The sequence below is a fragment of the Staurois parvus genome, unplaced genomic scaffold (assembly GCF_062004578.1).
Source record: "Staurois parvus isolate SC_StPar_1 unplaced genomic scaffold, SC_StPar_1.0 ptg002865l, whole genome shotgun sequence".
NCBI lineage: Eukaryota > Metazoa > Chordata > Amphibia > Anura > Ranidae > Staurois > Staurois parvus.
In genome coordinates this window covers 73,000-98,544 of record NW_028320661.1, presented here as the reverse complement: position 1 = coordinate 98,544, position 25,545 = coordinate 73,000, and the positions used below count along the sequence as shown (strand labels likewise).

General features: G+C 48.9%; 2 protein-coding genes across 2 annotated transcripts in view; one reads left to right on the top strand and one right to left on the bottom strand.

Moving 5' to 3' along the window:
- LOC149429005 (ubiquitin-associated and SH3 domain-containing protein A-like) overlaps nucleotides 1-25,545 on the bottom strand; it is an 82,267-nt gene that overhangs the window by 27,412 nt on the left and 29,310 nt on the right. The window contains exons 6-9 of the mRNA XM_089666838.1: nucleotides 25,284-25,492; nucleotides 23,161-23,251; nucleotides 5,477-5,570; nucleotides 4,599-4,718 (exon numbers count right to left, since the gene is read on the bottom strand). Of these exons, the coding sequence (XP_089522964.1) occupies nucleotides 4,599-4,718; nucleotides 5,477-5,570; nucleotides 23,161-23,251; nucleotides 25,284-25,492 (514 nt within the window). The remainder of the gene's footprint in view (nucleotides 1-4,598; nucleotides 4,719-5,476; nucleotides 5,571-23,160; nucleotides 23,252-25,283; nucleotides 25,493-25,545) is intronic.
- On the top strand, nucleotides 20,731-21,613 carry LOC149429006 (uncharacterized). The gene is made up of 2 exons (XM_089666836.1): nucleotides 20,731-20,822; nucleotides 20,926-21,613. Exons 1-2 carry the CDS (start codon nucleotides 20,731-20,733, stop codon nucleotides 21,611-21,613), a joined length of 780 nt encoding a protein of 259 aa, XP_089522962.1.

The following is a 25,545-nucleotide window of genomic DNA, read 5'->3' as shown; positions in this document are numbered from 1 at the left end:
GTCCCAAACCCTACTGGTACCCCATGTCCACCACACTAGTCCCAAACCCTACTGGTACCCCATATGCACCACACTAGTCCCAAACCCTACTGGTACCCCATATCCACCTCACTAGTCCCAAACCCTACTGGTACCCCATATCCACCTCACTAGTCCCAAACCCTACTGGTACCCCATATCCACCACACTAGTCCCAAACCCTACTGGTACCCCATATCCACCTCACTAGTCCCAAACCCTACTGGTACCCCATATCCACCACACTAGTCCCAAACCCTACTGGTACCCCATATCCACCACACCAGTCCCAAACCCTACTGGTACCCCATATCCACCTCACTAGTCCCAAACCCTACTGGTACCCCATATCCACCACACCAGTCCCAAAACCTACTGGTACCCCATATCCACCTCACTAGTCCCAAACCCTACTGGTACCCCATATCCACCACACTAGTCCCAAACCCTACTGGTACCCCATATCCACCACACCAGTCCCAAACCCTACTAGTACCCCATATCCACCTCACTAGTCCCAAACCCTACTGGCACCCCATATCCACCACACTAGTCCCAAACCCTACTGGTACCCCATATCCACCACACCAGTCCCAAACCCTACTAGTACCCCATATCCTCCTCACTAGTCCCAAACCCTACTGGCACCCCATATCCACCACACTAGTCCCAAACCCTACTGGTACCCCATATCCACCACACCAGTCCCAAACCCTACTGGTACCCCATATCCACCTCACTAGTCCCAAACCCTACTGGTACCCCATATCCACCACACTAGTCCCAAACCCTACTGGTACCCCATATCTACCACACTAGTCCAAAACCCGACTGGTACCCCATATCCACCACACTAGTCCCAAACCCTACTGGTACCCCATATGCACCACACTAGTCCCAAACCCTACTGGTACCCCATATCCACCACACTAGTCCCAAACCCTACTGGTACCCCATATGCACCATACCCCACCGTAATCTGCTAACCCATGTACACTACACTGGCCCCAAATTGTACAGGCACCATATCTTCACCATACCACACCCCGGCTTTTACCTCATTTTCACCAACCCAAAACTTACTGATACCCCATCTCCACCTCACTAGCCCTAAACCTTAGTGGCATCCCATATCTATCATATCAACCTTGAACCTTGCTTGTACCCCATGTCCACCACACCAGCCCTGGACCCTACCAACCTTAACCTATACTGCTACAATGTCTCTACCATACCTAGCCCAATCTGCCGGTAACCGTCCTTACCACACGAAACCTAATCCTTAATAAAACCCATACCTACCTCATCTCACCGACATCAGCCCCAATCCCTACCAGTACCTCATCTCACCGACATCAGCCCCAATCCCTACCAGAACATCATCTCACCACCATCAGCCCCAATCCCTACCAGTACCTCATCTCACTGCCATTAGCCCAAATCCCTACCAGTAGCTAATCTCACCGCCATCAGCCCCAATCCCTACCAGTAGCTAATCTCACCGCCATCAGCCCCAATCCCTACCAGTACCTAATCTCACTGCCTTCAGCCCCAATCCCTACCAGAACATCATCTCACCACCGTCAGCCCCAATCCCAACCAGTACCTCATCTCACCGATATCAGCCCCAATCCCTACCAGTACCTCATCTCACCGATATGAGCCCCAATCCCAACCAGTACCTCATCTCACCGACATCAGCCCCAATCCCTACCAGTACATCATCTCACCGCCAACAGCCCCAATCCCAACCAGTACATCATCTCACCAACATCAGCCCCAATCCCTACCAGTACCTCATCTCACCGCCATCAGCCCCAATCCCTACCAGTACCTAATCTCATTGACATCAGCCCCAATCCCTACCAGTACTTCATCTCACCGACATCAGCCCCACTCCCTACCAGTACCTCAACTTTACAACATCAGCCCCAATCCCTACCAGTACCTCATCTCATCGATATCAGCCCCAATCCCTAACAGAACTTCATCTCATCAATATCAGCCGCAATCCCTACCAGTACCTCATCTCACCGACATCAGCCCCAATCCCTACCAGTACCTCATCTCACCGACATCAGCCCCAATCCCTACCAGAACCTCAACTCTACAACATCAGCCCCAATCCCTACCAGTACCTCATCTCACCGCCATCAGCCCCAATCCCTACCAGTACCTCATCTCACCGACATCAGCCCCAATCCCTACCAGTACCTCATCTCACCGCCATCAGCCCCAATCCCTACCAGAACCTCAACTCTACAACATCAGCCCCAATCCCTACCAGTACCTCATCTCACCGCCATCAGCCCCAATCCCTACCAGTACCTCATCTCACCGACATCAGCCCCAATCCCTACCAGTACCTCATCTCACCGCCATCAGCCCCAATCCCTACCAGAACCTCAACTCTACAACATCAGCCCCAATCCCTACCAGTACATCATCTCACCGCCAACAGCCCCAATCCCAACCAGTACATCATCTCACCAACATCAGCCCCAATCCCTACCAGTACCTCATCTCACCGCCATCAGCCCCAATCCCTACCAGTACCTAATCTCATTGACATCAGCCCCAATCCCTACCAGTACTTCATCTCACCGACATCAGCCCCACTCCCTACCAGTACCTCAACTTTACAACATCAGCCCCAATCCCTACCAGTACCTCATCTCATCGATATCAGCCCCAATCCCTAACAGAACTTCATCTCATCAATATCAGCCGCAATCCCTACCAGTACCTCATCTCACCGACATCAGCCCCAATCCCTACCAGTACCTCATCTCACCGACATCAGCCCCAATCCCTACCAGTACCTAATCTCACCGACATCAGCCCCAATCCCTACCAGTACCTAATCTCACCGACATCAGCCCCAATCCCTACCAGTACCTCATCTCACCGACATCAGCCCCAATCCCTACCAGTACCGCATCTCACCGACATGAGCCCCAATCCCTACCAGTACCTAATCTCATTGACATCAGCCCCAATCCCTACCAGTACCTCATCTCACCGCCATCAGCCCCAATCCCTACCAGTACCTCATCTCACCGACATCAGCCCCAATCCCTACCAGTACCTCATCTCACCGACATCAGCCCCAATCCCTACCAGTACCTCATCTCACCGCCATCAGCCCCAATCCCTACCAGAACCTCAACTCTACAACATCAGCCCCAATCCCTACCAGTACCTCATCTCACCGCCATCAGCCCCAATCCCTACCAGTACCTCATCTCACCGACATCAGCCCCAATCCCTACCAGTACCTCATCTCACCGCCATCAGCCCCAATCCCTACCAGAACCTCAACTCTACAACATCAGCCCCAATCCCTACCAGTACCTCATCTCACCGCCATCAGCCCCAATCCCTACCAGAACCTCAACTCTACAGCATCCAGGAACCATTCTTCAGTACACCAGCCTAATTCCTTACCAGAACTCCATCTCCACCAGATCATTTTCTGGTACCACACATCTTGTACCCTACCTTCACCAGTCCAGCCCTGATCCTTCCCATCTCCAATATACCAGTCTCAGGTCCTTCTTTAATAGTGACTGGACCCGGGGGGAGGGGGGGGTGCGGGGGGAGCATAATATACATATGAATGCCACCGTTATTTACATGTGAATGCTGACACTGTCTGCACATGTGAGTCATCTGTACATGGTGATAGGACAGAGCTGGCCAGCATAAGTGACAGTCCTTCACACTGAGATATTGGACACGGCCCGGGACAAATACTTCCAGGGACAAAGACTTCCAGGGACAAAGACTTCCAGGGACAAAGACTTCCAGGGACAAAGACGTCCAGGGACAAAGACTTCCAGGGACAAAGGGAATGTAAACCAGTACAGTCGGCAGGTATAGGGCAGCTGCTTTGGGCCCCACAACAGTGACTGGGCCCAGGGCAGCTGCCCCTTTTGCCCCCCTCGTAAAGATGGCCCTGACCAGTCTTGATATTTACCATTTCCTGATTGTCACCATACCATCCCCACTTCTTACTTGTACCCGATATCTATCACAAGAGCCAATAATCTCCACCATTCCAGCACTGACCCAGACTGGTAATCCACCACCAATATGTGGATCTGAAGGAATATCTGACCCTCACTATTTGCACCATTCAGCCCAGCGGGAGGTGAACTCCACAACAATATCGGTCTGTTTTATACATTGGAAGTATTTGTCCATTGACACTAGGATATTCCTGGAGGATCGAAGTCTTGGATATGAGAAACATCTCTGAAGATCAAGTGTATAGATCTGATGAAGGGGGAGGGGAATGTTTCTGTTCTGTCCCTCTATGACAAATCCTGATCATAAGAACTGTGCTGGACCGGAAGACCACCAAGAGGTTGACTTTATTTACTAATCATTATAAAAACCAAAAATCACAAAGGTTCCACCAAGTCCCATCACCCCCCAATCCCACCCCCCCCCCTCCATCCCACCTCACCCCCCCCCATCCCACCTCACCCCCCCCCCCATCCCACTCCATAGTCTCCATCATTATGATTGGGCAAGACACGACAATACTGAGGACATCTAAAAGATTCAACTCTTACCAAAAACCCGAGCCTGGAATATTCCACACGAGGACAATGGCGGGTCCTTCTCGAAATCTCTGACATCTTTTCTATGAGGAACCGTCACTGGGAGGTTCAGGTCTGTCCTGGTATAAACACCTAGAAAGAGCAAAGTGTCCGAGATTACCAGAGACCACCAGAAATGATCACCAGAGACCACCAGAAATGATCACCAGAGACCAGCAGAAATGATCACCAGAGACCAGCAGAAATGATCACCAGAGACCAGCAGAAATGATCACCAGAGATCACCAGAAATGATCACCAGAGACCAGCAGAAATGATCACCAGAGACCACCAGAAATGATCACCAGAGACCACCAGAAATGATCACCAGAGACCACCAGAAATGATCAGCAGAGACCAGCAGAAATGATCACCAGAGACCACCAGAAATGATCACCAGAGACCACCAGAAATGATCACCAGAGACCAGCAGAAATGATCACCAGCAACGACAACCAACATTCATCTTCTGAAGACTGTGCTGGACTCCCCAGGACAGACATATACCGAGAATACTGTGCTGGACTCTACAGGACAGACAGATACCGAGAATACTGTGCTGGACTCTATGGGGCAGACATATACCGAGAATACTGTGCTGGACTCCACAGGACAGACATATACCGAGAATACTGTGCTGGACTCCACAGGACAGACAGATACCGAGAATACTGTGCTGGACTCCCCTGGACAGACATATACCGAGAGTACTGTGCTGGACTCCCCTGGACAGACATATACCGAGAATACTGTGCTGGACTCTACAGGACAGACATATACCGAGAATACTGTGCTGGACTCTACAGGACAGACAGATACCGGGATTTCTGTCATATCCGTCCTCTTCTTACCATCATTCAGCGCTCTCTCAGTCAGCCATCGGGGGCCGAACACCTGATCCACACTCTCGGCAGGGCACAGGAGGAGGAGTCGGGGTGGTGTCACCTGTGGGAACATGGGGATAAGTGAGAAGCGGGGGATGGTGACTGGGAATCCTGAGGATCACCATGTCGCTTTACAAATACTGCCATCAGCTTCCTGCTGAGCAATGATCGATCTTCACATCTCCTGTGACCGACCTCAGACTGACCACACCGGCTCTGGGGCTTCAGATACATACAATGGAGAGAGATCTGAGACAGCGAAGGGAGAGGTGACACCATAGAAGGTCCACTTGGGGACACCAGTGAGGGAGAGGTGACACCATAGAAGGTCCACCTGGGGACACCAGTGAGGGAGAGGTGACACCATAGAAGGTCCACCTGGGGACACCAGTGAGGGAGAGGTGACACCATAGAAGGCCCACCTGGGGACACCAGTGAGGGAGAGGTGACACCATAGAAGGTCCACCTGAGGACACCAGTGAGGGAGAGGTGATGACACCATAGAAGGTCCACCTGGGGACACCAGTGAGGAAGAGGTGATGACACTATAGAAGGCCCACCTGGGGACACCAGTGAGGGGAGAGGTGATGACACCATAGAAGGCCCACCTTACGACACCAGTGAGGGGAGAGGTGATGACACCATAGAAGGCCCACCTGGGGACACCAGTGAGGGAGAGGTGACACCATAGAAGGTCCACCTGGGGACACCAGTGAGGGAGAGGTGACACCATAGAAGGTCCACCTGGGGACACCAGTGAGGGAGAGGTGACACCACAGAAGGTCCACCTGGGGACACCAGTGAGGGAGAGGTGACACTACAGAAGGCCCACCTGGGCACACCAGTGAGGGAGAGGTGATGACACCATAGAAGGCCCACCTGGGGACACCAGTGAGGGAGAGGTGATGACACCATAGAAGGCCCACCTGGGGACACCAGTGAGGGAGAGGTGATGACACTATAGAAGGCCCACCTGGGGACACCAGTGAGGGAGAGGTGATGACACCATAGAAGGCCCACCTGGGGACACCAGTGAGGGAGAGGTGATGACACCATAGAAGGCCCACCTGGGGACACCAGTGAGGGAGAGGTGATGACACCATAGAAGGCCCACCTGGGGACACCAGTGAGGAAGAGGTGATGACACTATAGAAGGCCCACCTGGGGACACCAGTGAGGGAGAGGTGATGACACTATAGAAGGCCCACCTGGGGACACCAGTGAGGGGAGAGGTGATGACTCGAGAGATAGCCCACCTGGAGTATCATGTGTGTTCCGGTCAGTGGGGTGGTAGAATGTGTTCCATGTTTGTTCAGGTCAGTGGGGTGGTGGGATGTGTCCCATGTGTGTTCAGGTCAGTAGGGTGGTGGGATGTGACCCATATATGCTCAGGTCAGTGGGGTGGTGGGGCGTGTCCCATGTGTGTTCAGGTCAGTGGGGTGGTGGGATGTGTCCCATGTGTGTTCAGGTCAGTGGGGTGGTGGGGCGTGTCCCAAGTGTGTTCAGGTCAGTGGGGTGGTGGGGCGTGTCACATGTGTGTTCAGGTCAGTGGGGTGGTGGGATGTGTCCCAAGTGTGTTCAGGTCAGTGAGGTGGTGGGGCGTGTCACATGTGTGTTCAGGTCAGTGGTGTAGTGGGATGTGACCCATATATGCTCAGGTCAGTGAGGTGGTGGGGCGTGTCCCATGTGTGTTCAGGTTAGTGGGGTGTGTCCCATGTGTGTTCAGGTCAGTGGGGTGGTGGGATGTGTCCCATGTGTGTTCAGGTCAGTGGGGTGGTGGGATATATCCCATGTATGCTCAGGTCAGTGGGGTGGTGGGATGTGTCCCATGTATGCTCAGGTCAGTGGGGTGGTGGGATGTGTCCCATGTATGCTCAGGTCAGTGGGGTGGTGGGATGTGTCCCATGTATGCTCAGGTCAGTGGGGTGTGTCCCATGTATGTTCAGGTCAGTGGGGTGTGTCCCATGTGTGTTCAGGCCAGTGGGGTGGTGGGATGTGTCCCATGTATGCTCAGGTCAGTGGGGTGGTGGGGCGTGTCCCATGTGTGTTCAGGTTAGTGGGGTGCTGTGATGTGTCCAATGAATGTTCAGGTCAGTGGGGTGGTGGGATATATCCCATGTATGATCAGGTAAGTTGGGTGGTGGGATGTGTCCCATGTGTGTTCAGGTCAGTGGAGTGGTGGGGTGTGTCCCATGTAGGTTCAGATCAGTGGGGTGGTGGGGTGTGTCCCATGTATGTTCAGATCAGTGGGGTGGTGGGGTGTGTCCCATGTATTGTGATGGATTTGGTAAAATGCCTATTTTGTTTCCTATTGAATATATATACAGTTGCAAGAAAAAGTATGTGAACCCCTTGGGATTCCATGGAGTTTTGCATGAATTGGGCATAAAATGTGCTGTGAACGACATCTAAGTCACAACAATAGAAGAACACAGTCTGCTGAACATAATACTACACAAACATTAGATGTTGCCATGGTTTAATTGCACATAACATGTAAACATTCACAGTGCAGGGAGGAAAAAGTATGTGAACCTTTGGACTTAATAACTGGTTGACCCTCCTTTGGCAGCAATAACCTCAACCAAACGTTTCCTGTAGTTGCAGATCAGACCTGCACAATGATCTGGAGTCATTTTGGACCACTCCTCTTCACAAAACTGTTTCAGTGTAGCAATATTCTTGGGATGTCTGGTGTGAATCGCTCTCTTAAGGTCATGCCACAGCATTTCAATGGGGTTGAGGTCAGGACTCTGACTGGGCCACTCCAGAAGGCGTATTCTGTGCTGTTGCAGCCATTGTTTTGTTGAATGACTTGTATGCTTTGGGTCATTGTCCTGTTGCATCACCCATCCTCTGCGGAGCTTCAGTTGGCAGACAGATGGTCGTACGTTTTCCTGCAAAATGTCTTGATAAACTCTGGAATTCATTTTCCCATCAATGACAACAATCCGTCCAGGCCCTGAGGCAGCAAAGCAGCCCCAAACCATGATGCTCCCTCCGCCATGTTTCACAGTGGGGATGAGGTTTTGATGTTGGTGTGCTGTGCCTTTTTCTCTCCACACATAGTGTTGTGTGTTCTTCCCAAACAACTCAATCTTGGTGTCATCTGTCCACAGTATATTCTGCCAGTAGTGCTGTGGAACATCCAGGGGCTCTTTTGCAAACTTCAAACGTGCCGCAATCTTCTTTTTGGACAGCAATGGCTTCCTCCGTGGTGTCCTCCCATGTACTCCATTCTTGTTTAATGTTTTCCTTATTGTAGATGTGTCAACAAAAATGTTAGCATGTGCCAGAGATTTCTGTAGGTCTTTAGCCGACACTCTGGGATTCTTCTTTACCTCATGCAGCATTCTGCGCTGTGCTCTTGCAGTCATTTTTACAGGACGACCACGCCTAGGGAGAGTAGCAACAGTGCTAAACTTTCTCCATTTGTAGACAGTCTGTCTTACCGTGGACACAGGAACATCAAGGCTCAAGGAGATACTTTTGTAACCCTTTCCAGCTTCATGCAAGTCAACAATTCTTGATCGTAGGTCTTCTGAGAGCTCTTTTCTGCGAGGCATGGTTCACATCAGAGAGTGCTTCTTGAAACCAGTAAACCCAAAACAGGTGTCAGCAACACATCCAATATCATCACACTGATTGGAGTCAAGGTTGGCTCACTCCTGGCTCCAATTAGCTCTGGGAGAAGTCATTAAGCTAGGGCCTCACATACTTTTTCCTCCCTGCACTGTGAATGTTTACATGTTATGTGCAATTAAACCATGGCAACATCTAATGTTTGTGTAGTATTATGTTCAGCCGACTGTGTTCTTCTATTGTTGTGACTTAGATGACATTCAGAGCACATTTTATGCCCAATTCATGCAAAACTCCACGTAATCCCAAGGGGTTCACATACTTTTTCTTGCAACTGTATATACGCTATTTCTATAAGTTTTATAAATATTTATTTTTATACTTTAATACATATGTTGTGTGAATATTTTCTGCCTGCTGGGCTTTGTGGTACTATAAGAAATCCTTGCTTAAGAAATGTCTGCTCACACACACAGACCCCCTCCCACCGTGCCAACTTGTAACAAAGGAATGTTGTGTTCCTATGAGATAAGGCCTGGAAGAAGATCACACCTATACCATGACGGAGAATGTTTTCGTGTGGAAATGACCAATCAAAGACTAATATAATGCTTATGCTGTTGTCACATGACTCTCGCATCATTCTGCATATATAAGTTCACTTTCTCATTATAATAAACTAGAAGTGTTCATAGACTGAACTTGTGTGTCAGCGTGAGTGTCTTCCAATGTGCGCACATTTCAAAGCTAGCGTCATAAATTAGGACAGGAACAGATAAGCAGTGGACGATTTCAGTCCGGGACTAAAACAATTGGTGCCAAGAAACCCGGGAACTGAATAATGAACCTGCAGCCAGCCGACATGAAAAGGGCATTAGCTGTCAGTCAAACTGGACGGGACGGAGATTGATCACCTCTGGAGCATGGTAAGATATATTTTGCTATCTTACCATTGCTTATCCTGTCTTTGTTGTTGATTCATACCTGTGCCTAGTACGGCTGCTAAAGGTCACTAAAGGCAGGTAACCTTGTATGCCCGGAGTTTATTTACATATACCTGCATGTGCTTATCTGTTACCTGGGTCTCTGTTGTGTGTTTTTATGTATCAGTCTTGAGGTGGAAGAGGAGTGGACCTACTGAGGGTTTTGACACATAATTTCTCTGGGTGTGTGGTAACCTTGTGTGTTGACCAGCAGAGGAGGTGTCGGGTACGCGTCACGGTAGTGTGACAGCGTGGTGCCATAACTGTGTTTGTGTGGGTTACCATGATTTACTCAGTGATCTGTACTCAGCCCACCAAGATAGACTGCTATGTTATGTCCTAAATGTGTGTCTGTAAGTTAACCGCTTGCCGCCCTGCCACTGTGTATATACGTGTGCAGGGTGGCAGTGGAGCGCAAAACCACGTTTAAAAACGGGTTCCGCGCTCCCGACACTTTCGCCGGCAGGGGGCTTGCGCGCGCGCGCTCCCGCCGACCCGCGGGTGACACTATTTGATCCAGGAGGGATCAATCATTAGATTTCAGCCAGTGATTTCTGGCTGAAATCACATGATCGGTCCCTGTCCTATCCTGTCCTGTGTTGATATTTACACAGGGCAGGATATGATGTCATTCTTCTCTGCCTGGACACATTCCGTTCCAGACAGAGAAGAAGACATCCAAAAAGTGAGTACACAAGCACTACACTACAGTTAGAACACTCTAGGACACATTTAACCCCCGGATCACCCCCCCCCCCCTCCAGTTAACCCCTCACTGCCCTGTCACCAGTGTTACTGATCAGTGAAGCGATTTTTACTGATCAGTGTCGCTGGCGACTTCCGATAGAGTTAGCGCCCCTCCCAGATAGCGCCAGATTGCCCGCCAGTACACCAGTAATCCCGTTTAACCCCTTGATCGCCCCCCCCCTCCAGTTAAACCCTTCACTGCCCTGTCACCAGTGTCACTGATCAGTGAACCAATTTTTACCGATCACTGTATCAGTGTCGCTGGCGACTTCCGATAGAGTTAGCGCCCCTCCCAGATAGCGCCAGTTTGCCCGCCAGTACACCAGTAATCCCGCTTAACCCCTTGATCGCCCCCCCCAGTTAACCCCTTCACTACCCTGTCACCAGTGTCACTGATCAGTGAACCGATTTTTACTGATCACTGTATCAGTGTCGCTGGCGACTTCCGATAGTGTTAGCGCCCCTCCCAGATAGCGCCAGTTTGCCCGCTAGTGCACCAGAAATCCCATTTAACCCCTTGATCGCCCCCCTCTCCCCCCCAGTTAACCCCTTCACTGCCCTGTCACCAGTGTCATTGATTACAGTGAACAGATTTTTACTGATCACTGTATCAGTGTCACTGGTGACTTCCGATAGTGTTAGCGCCCCTCCTAGATAGCGCCAGTTTGCCCGCTAATGCACTGGATTTTTTTTACCAAAAACATGTAGCAGAATACATTTTGGCTTAAATTTATGACTAACTTTGAGTTTACGATATATTTTTTATAGCTGAAAGTAGAAAATATTGTTTTTTTTCAAAATTTTCGTGGTTTTTTTGTTTATAGCGCAAAAAATAAAAAGCGCACAGGTGATCAAATACCACCAAAAGAAAGCTGTATTTGTGTGAAAAAAAGGACTTAAATTTTGTTTGGGTACAGCATTGCATGACCGCGCAATTATCATTTGAATTAGTGCAGCGCCAAACAGCAAAAAAAGGCGTGGTCATTAAGGGGGGTAAATCCTCTGGGGCTCAAGTGGTTAATGTTTGCCGTTCATAACAGAAGGTTGGGGTTTGTTAAGGGTTAAGGAAAGTCTGGACAGCAGCCTGTGAAGTGTCTTAGATTTCTGTTAGGAAGGACCAGAGACAGGAGGAGATGAGTCAGACGCTGATAAGACCCCTAGAAAGGAATGTTAGCACTGACCTGGTTGCACAGAGGGAGGGGGAGCAGTATGTGAAGGGATTAGTTAAGTTAGTGAAAGTGTGTGGAATCACAGATAAGGGAGGTCGTTTACAGCCAAAAGAATGGCGAAGAGAAAAAAAAAAAAAAAAAGAGAAGAAAGATGTCTTAGTTGAAAAAAAAAAAATTTGCTGAAGACAGTAAGAAGTTTGGTATAATGTAGCCAAAGTTATCCACAAAGAGTAGTGGACAGAACAGGTATTGCTACAGGAAAAAGAAAAAAAAAACAGTTTATGTGTACCATTAATGTGTTAAATATTGAAAAGGATTACTGGCATGTCATATTGTGAAGAGGTGTGAAGGAAGTGAAGCAGTTAAAAAAGTTATCTAAAGTAGCGAAAGTTTGTAAACTGAAGGTCAGGACTGGCATAAATCATTGTAGGAACAGAGAGGAATGTTATGTGAAAAAAGGTTTGCTGAACGTGACAGAAGCTTGGTAAAAAAAACTGTAAAAGCGTTGCATAAAGGATAGTTGGAAGAAATTCAAGAAAATGGCAATTGTATAATGTATGTGTATCACAAAATTGTAATTGGAAGTGTGCTAAAACCACCGCCCTATGTGGGAATGTGGGGTGGAGGAGGGGAGGGACAGCCCTGCCCTTCATCTAACGCCCACTTTATGCCCACCACCCCAGCCCTGCCCAGTACACTTCCTGATGGCAGCCATCTTGCTGCTCCTGCTTTGTCCCTTCCTGCCCAGCCCAGTACACTTCCTGATGGCAGCCATCTTGCTGTTCCTGCTTTGTCCCTTCCTGCCCAGCCCAGTACACTTCCTGGAGGTGGCCATATTGGTACACCAAATTAGACAACTGGAAGGCCAATGCCTCGAGTGAGCCGCCTCTACCCAGTGTGTCCAATCTTACAAGTCAATGGTACATTCTACGTGACACCGGATGTGCTGAGCAGAATCCCAAGTGGTCCACAGGACCCGAAGATATTGGACGTTTAAAAAGGTACCCCCAATTATGGTGGAACTGAAGCCTGGAGCTCCCCTACCCAGGAAACCACAGTACCCACTGAAACCAGCGCAATCCAAGGCCATTTCGAAGTAGGTCAAGTCCCTTGTGGCAAATGGTGCACTCGTACCTTGTACCTCTCCATGTAATACACTTTTGTTCCCGATAAAAAAAGAAGACACCCAAAGGAGAACCAGAGAAGTACAGGATGGTACAGGACCTCCGAGCAGTGAATGAAGCCACTGTCTTAGAGACACCTATCGTTCCAAATCCCCACACTTTACTCACAGGGGTATCTTTTTGGCTCTAAAACGCTTATTTTCTTCAGCCCCAGCCCTAGGTCTACCAGACTACGAAAAAACTTTTCAAACTGTTTGTGTCTGAACGCCAAGGCCATGCCACAGGAGTATTGGCCTAGTCCCATGGCAACCGCCTACGACCCGTAGGCTACTACTCGTGCCGTTTAGACCCAGTGGCTAGAGGAGCACCGTCATGTCTGCGTGCAGTTTTCGCTGCTCAAGCTCTGCTGGATAAGACCTCTGATATCGTACTGGGACATGAACTTGTTCTTCTGGCACCGTATGCCATTGCTGCCATTTTAAACCAAGTCCAACCTAAACATTTGTCCACAGCGAGGCATCTTAGACTACAGTGTTCCCTCCAATTTCCTGCTAACGTCATTCTCCTACGTTGCCAAACCCTGAATCCGGCCACTCTCCTCCCAATTGCTGAGGGGGGTAATGAAGGTAATGCAGAAAGTGGAGAGGATGATGGAGCCACTAAACCTCATAATTGTCTTGAGGTTATGAAAATGGAAACCTTCCATCTCCCCACAGTGAGTGAAACACCACTGCAGGACCCAGACTTCACCTTTTTTGTTGATGGTTCCAGATATGCAGACGATGGAGGCAAATATTATACAGGATTTGCGGGCACCACTGCAGACACAGTCCTACAGGCAAGAGCCCTATCGCCAGCAATATCTGCACAGGGAGCTGAACTTCAAGCACTCACAACAGCATGCCAGATGATGGAAGGAAAAAGGGCCAATATCTACACAGACTCCAGATATGCCTTTGGGGTGGCCCATGACTTTGGACCCATATGGAAGGCAAGAGGATTTATGACTGCGGCAGGTACGTCCATAAGACATGGAGCAGCCATTGGACGACTGCTGGAAGCACTCCTTCTACCCATTCAAGTGGCTATTCTGAAGGTAAAGCTTATGGGAAATTAAACTCCTCAGAAGCCAAAGACAATAATCTGGCAGATTTGGCGGAAAAACGAGCGGCCATGGGACCACCAGAAATGGAAGGAGAGGTGACCGGAGAGTGGGAACCAATATTCACCTTACAGACTTTACCTGTGGACAGAAACTACCTCAAGGAACTCCAAGAAGCAGCAAGTCCAGAAGAAAAAGAAAGCTGGAGACGGAGAGGAGCTATTTTCAAAGACGGTCTGTTTGAGTGCAACAAGAGGCTTTGTTTACCCAAGAATATGTTTTCAGCTGTAGTCCAGTGGGCACACGGAGCAGCCCATCTGTCAAAGAGCCTCATGAACTCTCTCATTAACAAGTACTATATAGCGCCTGGAATCACCACATTGACGAACAATTTTTGCAGAACATGTGCTATCTGTGCAAAATGCAATCCGGGACGCACAGAGAAGACACCACAGAAACACTTGGCCAAACCCCTATACCCTTTTCAAAGGATACAAATTGATCATATCCAGATGCCAAAGAGTGGGCGGTTGAGTACACCCTAGTGGTGGTGGACATGTTTTCCAGTTGGCCAGAGGCCTTTGCTGTAACTAACATGACTGCTAAAACAACTGCGAAGAAACTCCCCACTGAGGTTGTATGCAGATATGGGCTTCCAGAGGTAATAGAGAGTGACCAGGGCCCCGCCTTCACAGCTTCAGTAACCATAGAAATATGGGCAGCATTAGGAGTCACTCTGGCGTTCCATACCCCCTATCACCCCCAAAGTAGTGGGAAAGTAGAAAGAATGCTAAAAGTAGCCCAAGAGACTGGCGTGAGTTGGCCAGACAGTCTGCTTATTGCCCTATTTAGTGTCAGATACACACCAAGAGAGAACACTCCCTATCCCCTTATGAGATTTTGTTTAGCTCAGCCCCCAGATTTGGTTGTTATTTTCCACAACAGTTGTAATTACAATCTGATGTGTTAACTGATTATGTGACTGTATTATCATGTGAATTAACCCGTATCCATGTCCAAGTGTTTTCTCCATTCCAGATTCTGAGTCAGATACAGGAACTCACAGCCTATTACCCGGAGATTGGGTATTAGTAAAGACATTTATGAGGAAACATTCCCTTGAGCCAAGATATGATGGTCCATTCCAAGTTCTGCTGACCACAGCCCCTTCTGACAAGGTGGCTGGGAAGAACACTTGGATACACGCCTCCCACTGCAAGAAAGTCCCAAACCCTGAGGGAAAGGCGTCATCTACACCATGACAACTATGTTGTATATCCTTTTTCTTATAAGTCTGACAGAGGCTCAACAGGTGGATATCACCGAAATAGGTGACACCACTATATTTTGGTACAACTCATCCAACACTCATGTAGTTATTTTCACCTTTGATTTCTGTAGTATATATCCCATGTGGTGCTATGACCATAATCTATATAATCTTGACACAACGAGCATGTTCTGATAGTAGTGACCAGGTATACATATGTGTCATGGATGATTACTGGGGACCAAAAGATTAGAATCAGATTGGAAGGGATTTGGACTGGTGAGTGTGCTCTTGCAAAGGCCATTATGCCTCTCCACATCCTAGCAGAGAATATCCCTGACCCAACGCCTGGCCGTAGGAGGAAGCGAAAAGCTCCTTCTGGCAGTTTTGACCCACATGTGTATATAGATGCCATTGGAGTCCCAAGGGGGGTGTCTAATAAATTTAAAGCCAGAGACCAAGTAAAGCAGGCTTCGAATCCCTGATTCCCATGATAGCTGGTAATAAAAATGTAGATTAGATAAATTACATATACTACAACTAGAGATGAGCGAATCGAACCAGGCGAACCGGAATTCGAGTCGAATTTCAGGAAATATTCGATTCGCGTCGAATCCGAAATTTTGCCTACTTCAGGTGCGCGAATCGAATATTTCCCGATCAGCCGGCAAAAGTGTCCCTGCAGTGAGCTCCGCTATTTCTGACAGTTCTCTGACAGAAGGAACACATGTTTAGCGGTTGAAACATTGTATCTATTAGTTTCCATTTAGGATACAGATGTTTCAACCGCTGTACATGTGAAGAAGCTGTCAGAGAACTGTCAGAAATAGAGGAGCTCTGCACATACACTTTTTGCCGGCTTGGAATTATTCTTATTTTCATCCTACTTCTTCTTCTTCTTCTTCTTCTTCATCCTCATCCTCAGAAGAAGAAGAGGAGGATGAGGATGAAGAAGAAGAAGTAGGATGAAAATAATAATAATTCCAAGCCGGCAAAAAGTGTATGTGCAGAGCTCCTCTAAGTGTATCTGCAGAATAGAGGAACTCTGCACATACACTTTTTGCCGGAAACCGCTGTATGGAGGGAATGTCCCAGAACTGTCAGAAATAGTCTATTTCTGACAGTTCTGGGACACTCACTCCATACAGCGGTTGAAACATTGTATCTATTTGTTTCCATAAATGGATCCATTTATGGAAACAAATAGATACAATGTTTCAACCGCTGTATGGTGTGAATGTCCCAGAACTGTCAGAAATAGACAGAAACTGTCACAGAACTGTCCTTCTCATCCTTCTCCTTCTTCTCATCCTTCTTCTCATCCTTCTTCTCATCCTTCTCCTTCTTCTCATCCTTCTCCTTCTCCATCTTCTCATCCTTCTCCTTCTCCTTCTTCTCATCCTTCTCCTTCTCCTTCTTCTCATCCTTCTCCTTCTCCTTCTTCTCATCCTTCTCCTTCTTCTCATCCTTCTCCTTCTTCTCATCCTTCTCCTTCTTCTCATCCTTCTTCTCATCCTTCTCCTTCTTCTCATCCTTCTCCTTCTCCATCTTCTCATCCTTCTCCTTCTCCTTCTTCTCATCCTTCTCCTTCTCTTTCTTCTCATCCTTCTCCTTCTTCTCATCCTTCTCCTTCTTCTCATCCTTCTCCTTCTCCTTCTTCTCATCCTTCTCCTTCTTCTCATCCTTCTCCTTCTTCTCATCCTTCTCCTTCTTCTCATCCTTCTCCTTCTTCTCATCCTTCTTCTCATCCTTCTCCTTCTTCTCATCCTTCTCCTTCTCCTTCTTCTCATCCTTCTCCTTCTTCTCATCCTTCTCCTTCTCCTTCTTCTCATCCTTCTCCTTCTCCTTCTCATCCTTCTCCTTCTTCTCATCCTTCTCCTTCTCCATCTTCTCATCCTTCTCCTTCTCCTTCTTCTCATCCTTCTCCTTCTCCTTCTCCTTCTTCTCATCCTTCTCCTTCTCCATCTTCTCATCCTTCTCCTTCTCCTTCTTCTCATCCTTCTCCTTCTCCTTCTTCTCATCCTTCTCCTTCTTCTCATCCTTCTCCTTCTCCATCTTCTCATCCTTCTCCTTCTCCTTCTTCTCATCCTTCTCCTTCTCCTTCTCCTTCTTCTCATCCTTCTCCTTCTTCTCATCCTTCTCCTTCTCCTTCTTCTCATCCTTCTCCTTCTCCTTCTTCTCATCCTTCTCCTTCTCCTTCTCCTTCCTCATCTCCAAGGGCATTTAAATTAAAGGTACAGTGTTCTGCACTAATTTAAAGGCTCTCTGAAGCCTAGAAACCCTTTTAATAAGTTAACTTCGTAGCGAATTAATTCGCATCGAATCGAATTTCATACTGGAATTCGCCGAATCAGCCGAATCGAATTTTTGAGAAATTCTCTCATCTCTAACTACAACCAACAGAGGTTTGTGAATTACACCAGGGATGCCCTTCAAGGAATCGTTGACCAGTTAGCCCCTACATCCTACATGACATTCCAGAATAGGATGGCTCTGGAGATGATTTTAGCAGAAAAAGGAGGTGTCTGTAAAATGATAGAAGGAACCGGAACATGTTGTACATATATTCCTGACAATACTGGCCGAATGGTAAGGTTACTCTGGCTATAAAGAAATTGGAAGATCTGTCAGTTGAGTTGAAAAAGAATTCAGGGATCACAGACTTGTGGGATCAATATTTCAGTTGGATGAGTGGGTGGCAAAAGATACTTGCCCAAATAAGGGTAACTGTACTAATGATTCTGATTCTCCTGGTCCTGGTTGTATGCTGTGTTATACCATGTGTGAGGAAATTGATGAGCAAAGCTGTAGACAACAGAACACCTACCTTCCTGAACCAGGAGCAAGAGGATCCCCACATGATGGATGAAGAAAAACCTTACACCCCATTACGGTCCCTCCCCGCCAATAGTAATCTCACAATTTTGTAGGGATAGCATCTGACTTCCTTATGTACAAAGTCTGTGGCGAGGGGGGTGATGAAATAGTCATCACCTGTCTAACGTACAGCATAAAAGAGTTCCAAGGTACATAAGGACAGATGAGCGAGGTCTTATAGGGACAGATGAGCGAGGTCTTATAGGGACAGATGAGCGAGGTCTTATAGGGACAGATGAGCGAGGTCTTATAGGGACAGATGAGCGAGGTCTTATAGGGACAGATGAGCGAGGTCTTATAGGGACAGATGAGCGAGGTCTTATAGGGACAGAGGAAAATAGTCATTTTAAGGGGGGACTGTGATGGATTTGGTAAAATGCCTATTTGGTTTCCTATTGAATATATATATATATACGCTATTTCTATAAGTTTTATAAATATTTACTTTTATACTTTAATACATATGTTGTGTGAATATTTTCTGCCTGCTGGGCTTTGTGGTACTATAAGAAATCCTTGCTTAAGAAATGTCTGCTCACACACACAGACCCCCTCCCACCATGTGATTTGGGAAACAAAGGAATGTTTTTCTTCTCTATAAGATAAGACTGAAGAAGATCACACCTATACCATGACGGAGATTGTTTTCGTGTGGAAATGACCAATCAAAGACTAATATAATGCTTATGCTGTTGTCACATGACTCTCGCATCATTCTGCATATATAAGTTCACTTTCTCATTATAATAAACTAGAAGTATTCATAGATTGAACTTGTGTGTCAGCGTGAGTCCCTTCCAGTGTGCGCACATTCCAAAGCTAGCGTCATAAATTAGGACAGGAACAGATAAGCAGTGGACGATTTCAGTCCGAGACTAAAGCAGTATGTTCAGGTCAGTGGGGTGGTGGGGTGTGTCCCATGCATGTTCAGGTCAGTGGGGTGGTGGGGCGTGTCCCATACATGTTCAGGTTAGTGGGGTGCTGTGATGTGTCCCATGTATGCTCAGGTCAGTGGGGTGGTGGGGTGTGTCCCATGTGTGTTCAGGCCAGTGGGGTGGTGGGATGTGTCCCATGTATGTTCAGGTCAGTGGGGTGGTGGGGTGTGTCCCATGTATGCTCAGGTCAGTGGGGTGGTGGGATGTGTCCCATGTATGCTCAGGTCAGTGGGGTGGTGGGATGTGTCCCATGTATGCTCAGGTCAGTGGGGTGGTGGGATGTGTCCCATGTATGCTCAGGTCAGTGGGGTGGTGGGGTGTGTCCCATGTATGTTCAAGTCAGTGGAGTGGTGGGGTGTGTCCCATGCATGTTCAGGTTAGTGGGGTGCTGTGATGTGTCCAATGTATGTTCAGGTCAGTGGGGTGGTAGGATGTGTCCCATGTATGTTCAGGTCAGTGGGGTGGTAGGATGTGTCCCATGTATGCTCAGGTCAGTGGGGTGGTGGGGCGTGTCCCATGCATGTTCAGGTTAGTGGGGTGCTGTGATGTGTCCAATGTATGTTCAGGTCAGTGGGGTGGTAGGATGTGTCCCATGTATGTTCAGGTCAGTGGGGTGGTGGGATGTGTCCCATGTATGTTCAGGTCAGTGGGGTGGTGGGATGTGTCCCATGTATGCTCAGGTCAGTGGGGTGGTGGGATGTGTCCCATGTATGCTCAGGTCAGTGGGGTGGTGGGATGTGTCCCATGTATGCTCAGGTCAGTGGGGTGGTGGGATGTGTCCCATGTATGTTCAGGTCAGTGGGGTGGTGGGATGTGTCCCATGTATGTTCAGGTCAGTGGGGTGGTGGGATGTGTCCCATGTATGCTCAGGTCAGTGGGGTGGTGGGATGTGTCCCATGTATGCTCAGGTCAGTGGGGTGGTGGGATGTGTCCCATGTATGCTCAGGTCAGTGAGGTGGTGGGGTGGTGCCTTGGCAGCCAACATCAGGGGAGGGGCTGAGATTAGGGCAGAGATTGGAGTTGTATGGTTGCCGGATTGGCATTCCATCTCTTGGATGGACATCGATCGTGATGGGAATAGTCATGGAGGCCCCTCATCTGATATAGATCCATGACATGGAAGTTGCCCCCTTATGACCAGGCAGGTGGGCGCACAGCTACGACCAGTTGCACATTTTTTTACTCTGGTTTGCTGCAGGAAAATGAAAGTTGTAGCCGGGCCCCTGGTCATCCACTGGGCCCTAGACCTATGCCTGGGTTGCCTTGAGAGTATCCAGTCCAGATAGCAGGGGTGTTATCTTGGGGTCCTGGGTGGAGAGTTCCAGGGTCCCTGATGTATGCAGGACTTGTTTAGATGTCGGCCTCCTTCATGCGTCAGCACTAGAGCCATAGACACGGATCTCCTGGAGGTTCCCACATCTTCTGTTTCATCATGGACAGCAAGTCAGAGCAAAGAGCCAACGTGAAGTTCAGGAACATCGGAAATCTGCCCCTAGAGAGACCTTCCTCCACCATTCATAATATGTGAGCCCCGCCCTGTGCCTGTCGGCATCCCACCCACAACTACTCTGTATATACCGTATGTGTGTGTGTGTTATATATATATACCTCCAAATGTGGGTATAAGTGCAGTAATATGGAGGGAGACGGGGGCGGGTGCAGTAATATGGAGGGAGACGGGGGCGGGTGCAGTAATATGGAGGGAGACGGGGGCGGGTGCAGAAATATGGAGGGAGACGGGGGCGGGTGCAGTAATATGGAGGGAGACGGGGGCGGGTGCAGTAATATGGAGGGAGACGGGGGCGGGTGCAGTAATATGGAGGGAGACGGGGGCGGGTGCAGTAATATGGAGGGAGACGGGGGCGGGTGCAGTAATATGGAGGGAGACGGGGGCGGGTGCAGTAATATGGAGGGAGACGGGGGCGGGTGCAGTAATATGGAGGGAGACGGGGGCGGGTGCAGTAATATGGAGGGAGACGGGGGCGGGTGCAGTAATATGGAGGGAGACGGGGGCGGGTGCAGTAATATGGAGGGAGACGGGGGCGGGTGCAGTAATATGGAGGGAGACGGGGGCGGGTGCAGTAATATGGAGGGAGACGGGGGCGGGTGCAGTAATATGGAGGGAGACGGGGGCGGGTGCAGTAATATGGAGGGAGACGGGGTCGGGTGCAGTAATATGGAGGGAGAGGGGGGCGGGTGCAGTAATATGGAGGGAGACGGGGGCGGGTGCAGTAATATGGAGGGAGACGGGGGCGGGTGCAGAAATATGGGGGGAGACGGGGGCGGGTGCAGAAATATGGGGGGAGATGTGGTGAGGATGTCTCCTGCAGACTATTCCTGTAGTACAGACTCAGCAGATCATTACATCAAATTACTGAGAAGTCACCGACCACATCCACCATCCATTTCCTCTGCCAGCTTCCTGCCTCCCCTACAGCTCTGATCTGATCAGTAGAGGCACTGTATACCTCATACCTCACCCTGCACCTCGTACCTCTCCTCGTACCTCACCTTGCACCTCATACCTCACCCTGCACCTCACCCTGCGCCTCGTACCTCTCCTCATACCTCACCCTGCACCTCGTACCTCACCCTGCACCTCTCCTCGCACCTCATACCTCTCCTCACAGCTCGTACCTCACACCTCACCCTGCACCTCGTACCTCACCCTGCACCTCACTCTGCACCTCACCCTGCACCTCTCCTCGCACCTCATACCTCTCCTCACAGCTCGTACCTCACACCTCACCCTGCACCTCTCCTCGCAGCTCATACCTCACACCTCACCCTGCACCTCGTACCTCTCCTCGCACCTTGTACCTCAGACCTCACCCTGCACATTGTACCTATCCTAGCACCTCATACCTCTCCTCGCATCTCGTACCTCACCCTACACCTCACTCTGCACCTCGTACCTCACCCTACACCTCACTCTGCACCTCGTACCTCACCCTGCGCCTCGTACCTCACCCCACACCTCTCCTCGTACCTCACCCTACACCTCACTCTGCACCTTGTACCTCACCCTGCACCTCACTCTGCACCTCGTACCTCACCCTGCACCTCACCCCGCACCTCACTTTCACTGCGCTGTATACCAAATGCGATTCCTCCTGCGCTCCAGGACACAGGCTGGTGGCAAGTGGCTGGAACCAAAATCAGAAGAAGGACCAGCAGTGTATAAAAGGTTGTGCAGCTCCGACCAAGGCTGGGGAATCCCGACCAATACTGCAAAGTGCAGCAAAAAACGAGAAGCGCACCAACCTTGCGCATTACCTCAGTAACCAAACATGTGTTGATAAAGGAATAGTACTCACAAACGGCGAATAAAAACAGGCATGTAAGTCCTCTGGGGGGCTTCAGAGACGGAGCCATCATGGGGGAAGTCACTCTGTAAACTGACGCGTTTCGAAGGTCATATGTCTTCATCAGAGCTACTGGGAAGAAGGCACAGCCTTCGAAACGCGTCAGAAACTGAATGTCTTCCCCCATGATGGGATTCGCGCTGGCTCCGTCTCTGAAGTCCCCCAGAGGACTTCCATGCCTGATTTTATTCGCTGCTTGTGAGTACCATTCCCTTATCAATACATGTTTGGTTACTGAGGTAATGCGCGAGGTTGGTGCGCTTCTCGTTTTTGGTTGCACTTGGCAGTACTGTGCTGTATACGACATTCTTCATTGTACAGTACACAAGGTTCCATGCTTCTCTGTGATTGGTTTTCAGGCACCAGTTGTTAGTCTAGCGCCGCCCTGCTGCTCAGTATGGAATGCACAATTGATATACAAACCAGCAATCACCCTGGGTGAAGACTAAGACCTCCTCTGTACAGATCTCACTGTCATGGCGGTAATGTCATCATACCTGTGTAATGGGGGGGTTCAGGTCTTGTCTTTCGCCATCGAATTTTGTCTGATCTGCCGGCTGCTCTGGGCCTGGAAGGAATCTGTAACATCTGAAAGAAGACAATCTATGAACGTTCGATGTCTCTGGATCATAATATATTTCCACCACCAGCTATGGGACGGCTCAGCACATCACAATCCCAAATCAACGAGATAGGACGATATATGGGAGGCTAAATTAGATGACGTATTTGCTCTTGGATCCAGTCCATGATCTACCAGAACACCCAACATCCTTCTCCACCACTGACTCCTCCAGATGTATCCACCCTAGATTGTAAGATGAATGAGTCTACTATCTACCAGAACACCCAACATCCTTCTCCACCACTGACTCCTCTTACGTGTCCATCCTAGATTGTAAGATTAATGAGTCTACTATCTACCAGAACACCCACCATCCTTCACCACTGACTCCTCCAGATGTGTCCACCCTAGATTGTAAGATGAATGAGTCTACGATCTACCAGAACACCCACCATCCTTCTCCACCACTAACTCCTCCAGATGTATCCATCCTAGATTGTAAGATCAATGAGTCTACGATCTACTAAAACGCCCAACATCCTTCTCCACCACTGACTCCTCCAGATGTGTCCACCCTAGATTGTAGGATTGATGAGTCTACGATCTACCAGAACACCCACCATCCTTCTCCACCACTGACTTCTCCAGATGTGTCCATCCTAGATTGTAAGATGAATGAGTCTATGATCTACCAGAACACCCAACATCCTTCTCCACCACTGACTCCTCCAGATGTGTCCACCCTAGATTGTAAGATGAATGAGTCTACGATCTACCAGAACACCCAATATCCTTCACCACTGACTCCTCCAGATGTGTCCACCCTAGATTGTAAGATTAATAAGTCTTCAATCTACCAGAACACTCACCATCCTTCTCCACCACTTTGTCACGGTCTGGGTCAGGTTCAGAGACCAGTTGCTATAGCAGTGTTAAGGCTTACCTGAAACCAGCAGGATAGGTACACAGGTGGGTCACCCTGGGAAATGACGCAGGCTCACCTGAGGTGCGGGGTCTAAGCACTAACCGGTTTTCACCAGAGCTCCTAGTGGTGGAGATGGATTTGGCTGCGTGTTAATACCAGGTCACAGATCTCAGGATCACCCCACCAGGTAATGAGCAAGCCGGAATCCAGTAGCAGATTGAACAGGTTAGGGATCAAGCAGAAGCGGAGTCAGTCAACAAGCCAAGGGTCCATAACAAGCTGTAGTAGATGGGGATGAGGCAGAATCGTAGTCCAGGAACAAGCCAAAGGTCAGTAGCGAAGGTATAGACGGCAGCAGGAGAGACAAGCGGGATATTGGCTGGAGAAGGCACAATAATCTGGCAAACAGGAAATGCAGAGACATGGCTTTTAACAGGAAGTTCATGGGAGGAGCAAGGAGATCAAGGTTCAAGATAAACAGGGTCAAGGTAGGATCATCCAACTAATTGTCAAGGGAGCTGTCCAGCATTCCAGGTGGCTCAGCAAGAAGAAACATTACCTCTCACTGCAGAAGGCCCAGGTTCAAACCTAGGCTCTGACACCACTGACTCCTCCAGATGTATCCACCCTAGATTGTAAGATCAATGAGTCTACAATCTACCAGAACACCCAACATCCTTCTCCACCACTGATTCCTCCATATGTGTCCACCCTAGATTGTAAGATCAATGAGTCTACGGTCTACCAGAACACCCAACATCCTCTTCCACCACTGACTCCTCCGGATGTATCCACCCTAGATTGTAAGATCAATGAATCTACAATTTACCAGAACACCCAACATCCTTCTCTACCACTGACTCCTCCATATGTTTCTACCCTAGATTGTAAGATCAATGGGTCTACCAGAACATCCTCCTCCAGATGTGTCCACACTAGAATGTAAGATCAATGAGTCTACAATCTACCAGAACACCCAACATCCTTCTCCTCCAGATGTATCCACCCTAGATTGTAAGATTAATACGTCTACAATCTACCAGAACACCCAGATCCATTATTGCCCCAAGCACACATTTAGGAACATTAACCCTCATGTGATTAGTAGTTGCCCAGTCACAGGTTCGTACCGATGTTGGATCCAGGTGACCGTTTCAGAGGTTTTCTCCAAGTAGTTCGCTGGTACCAGCCCCCAACATCCTGTCCTGTGTGACACCGCTTTGAGCCAAGGCTGAGGAGAGCTTGATATCTGGTTGGGGTCTACAAACACGTAATCTTTATGTGTCAGTGGTAATTCATCATTATTCTGTGGATTGTATGGGAATGCGGCTTGGAGTGTCTGGAGAAAGAGGACACACATCATTAAACACGTATATACACAGAACTGATTGT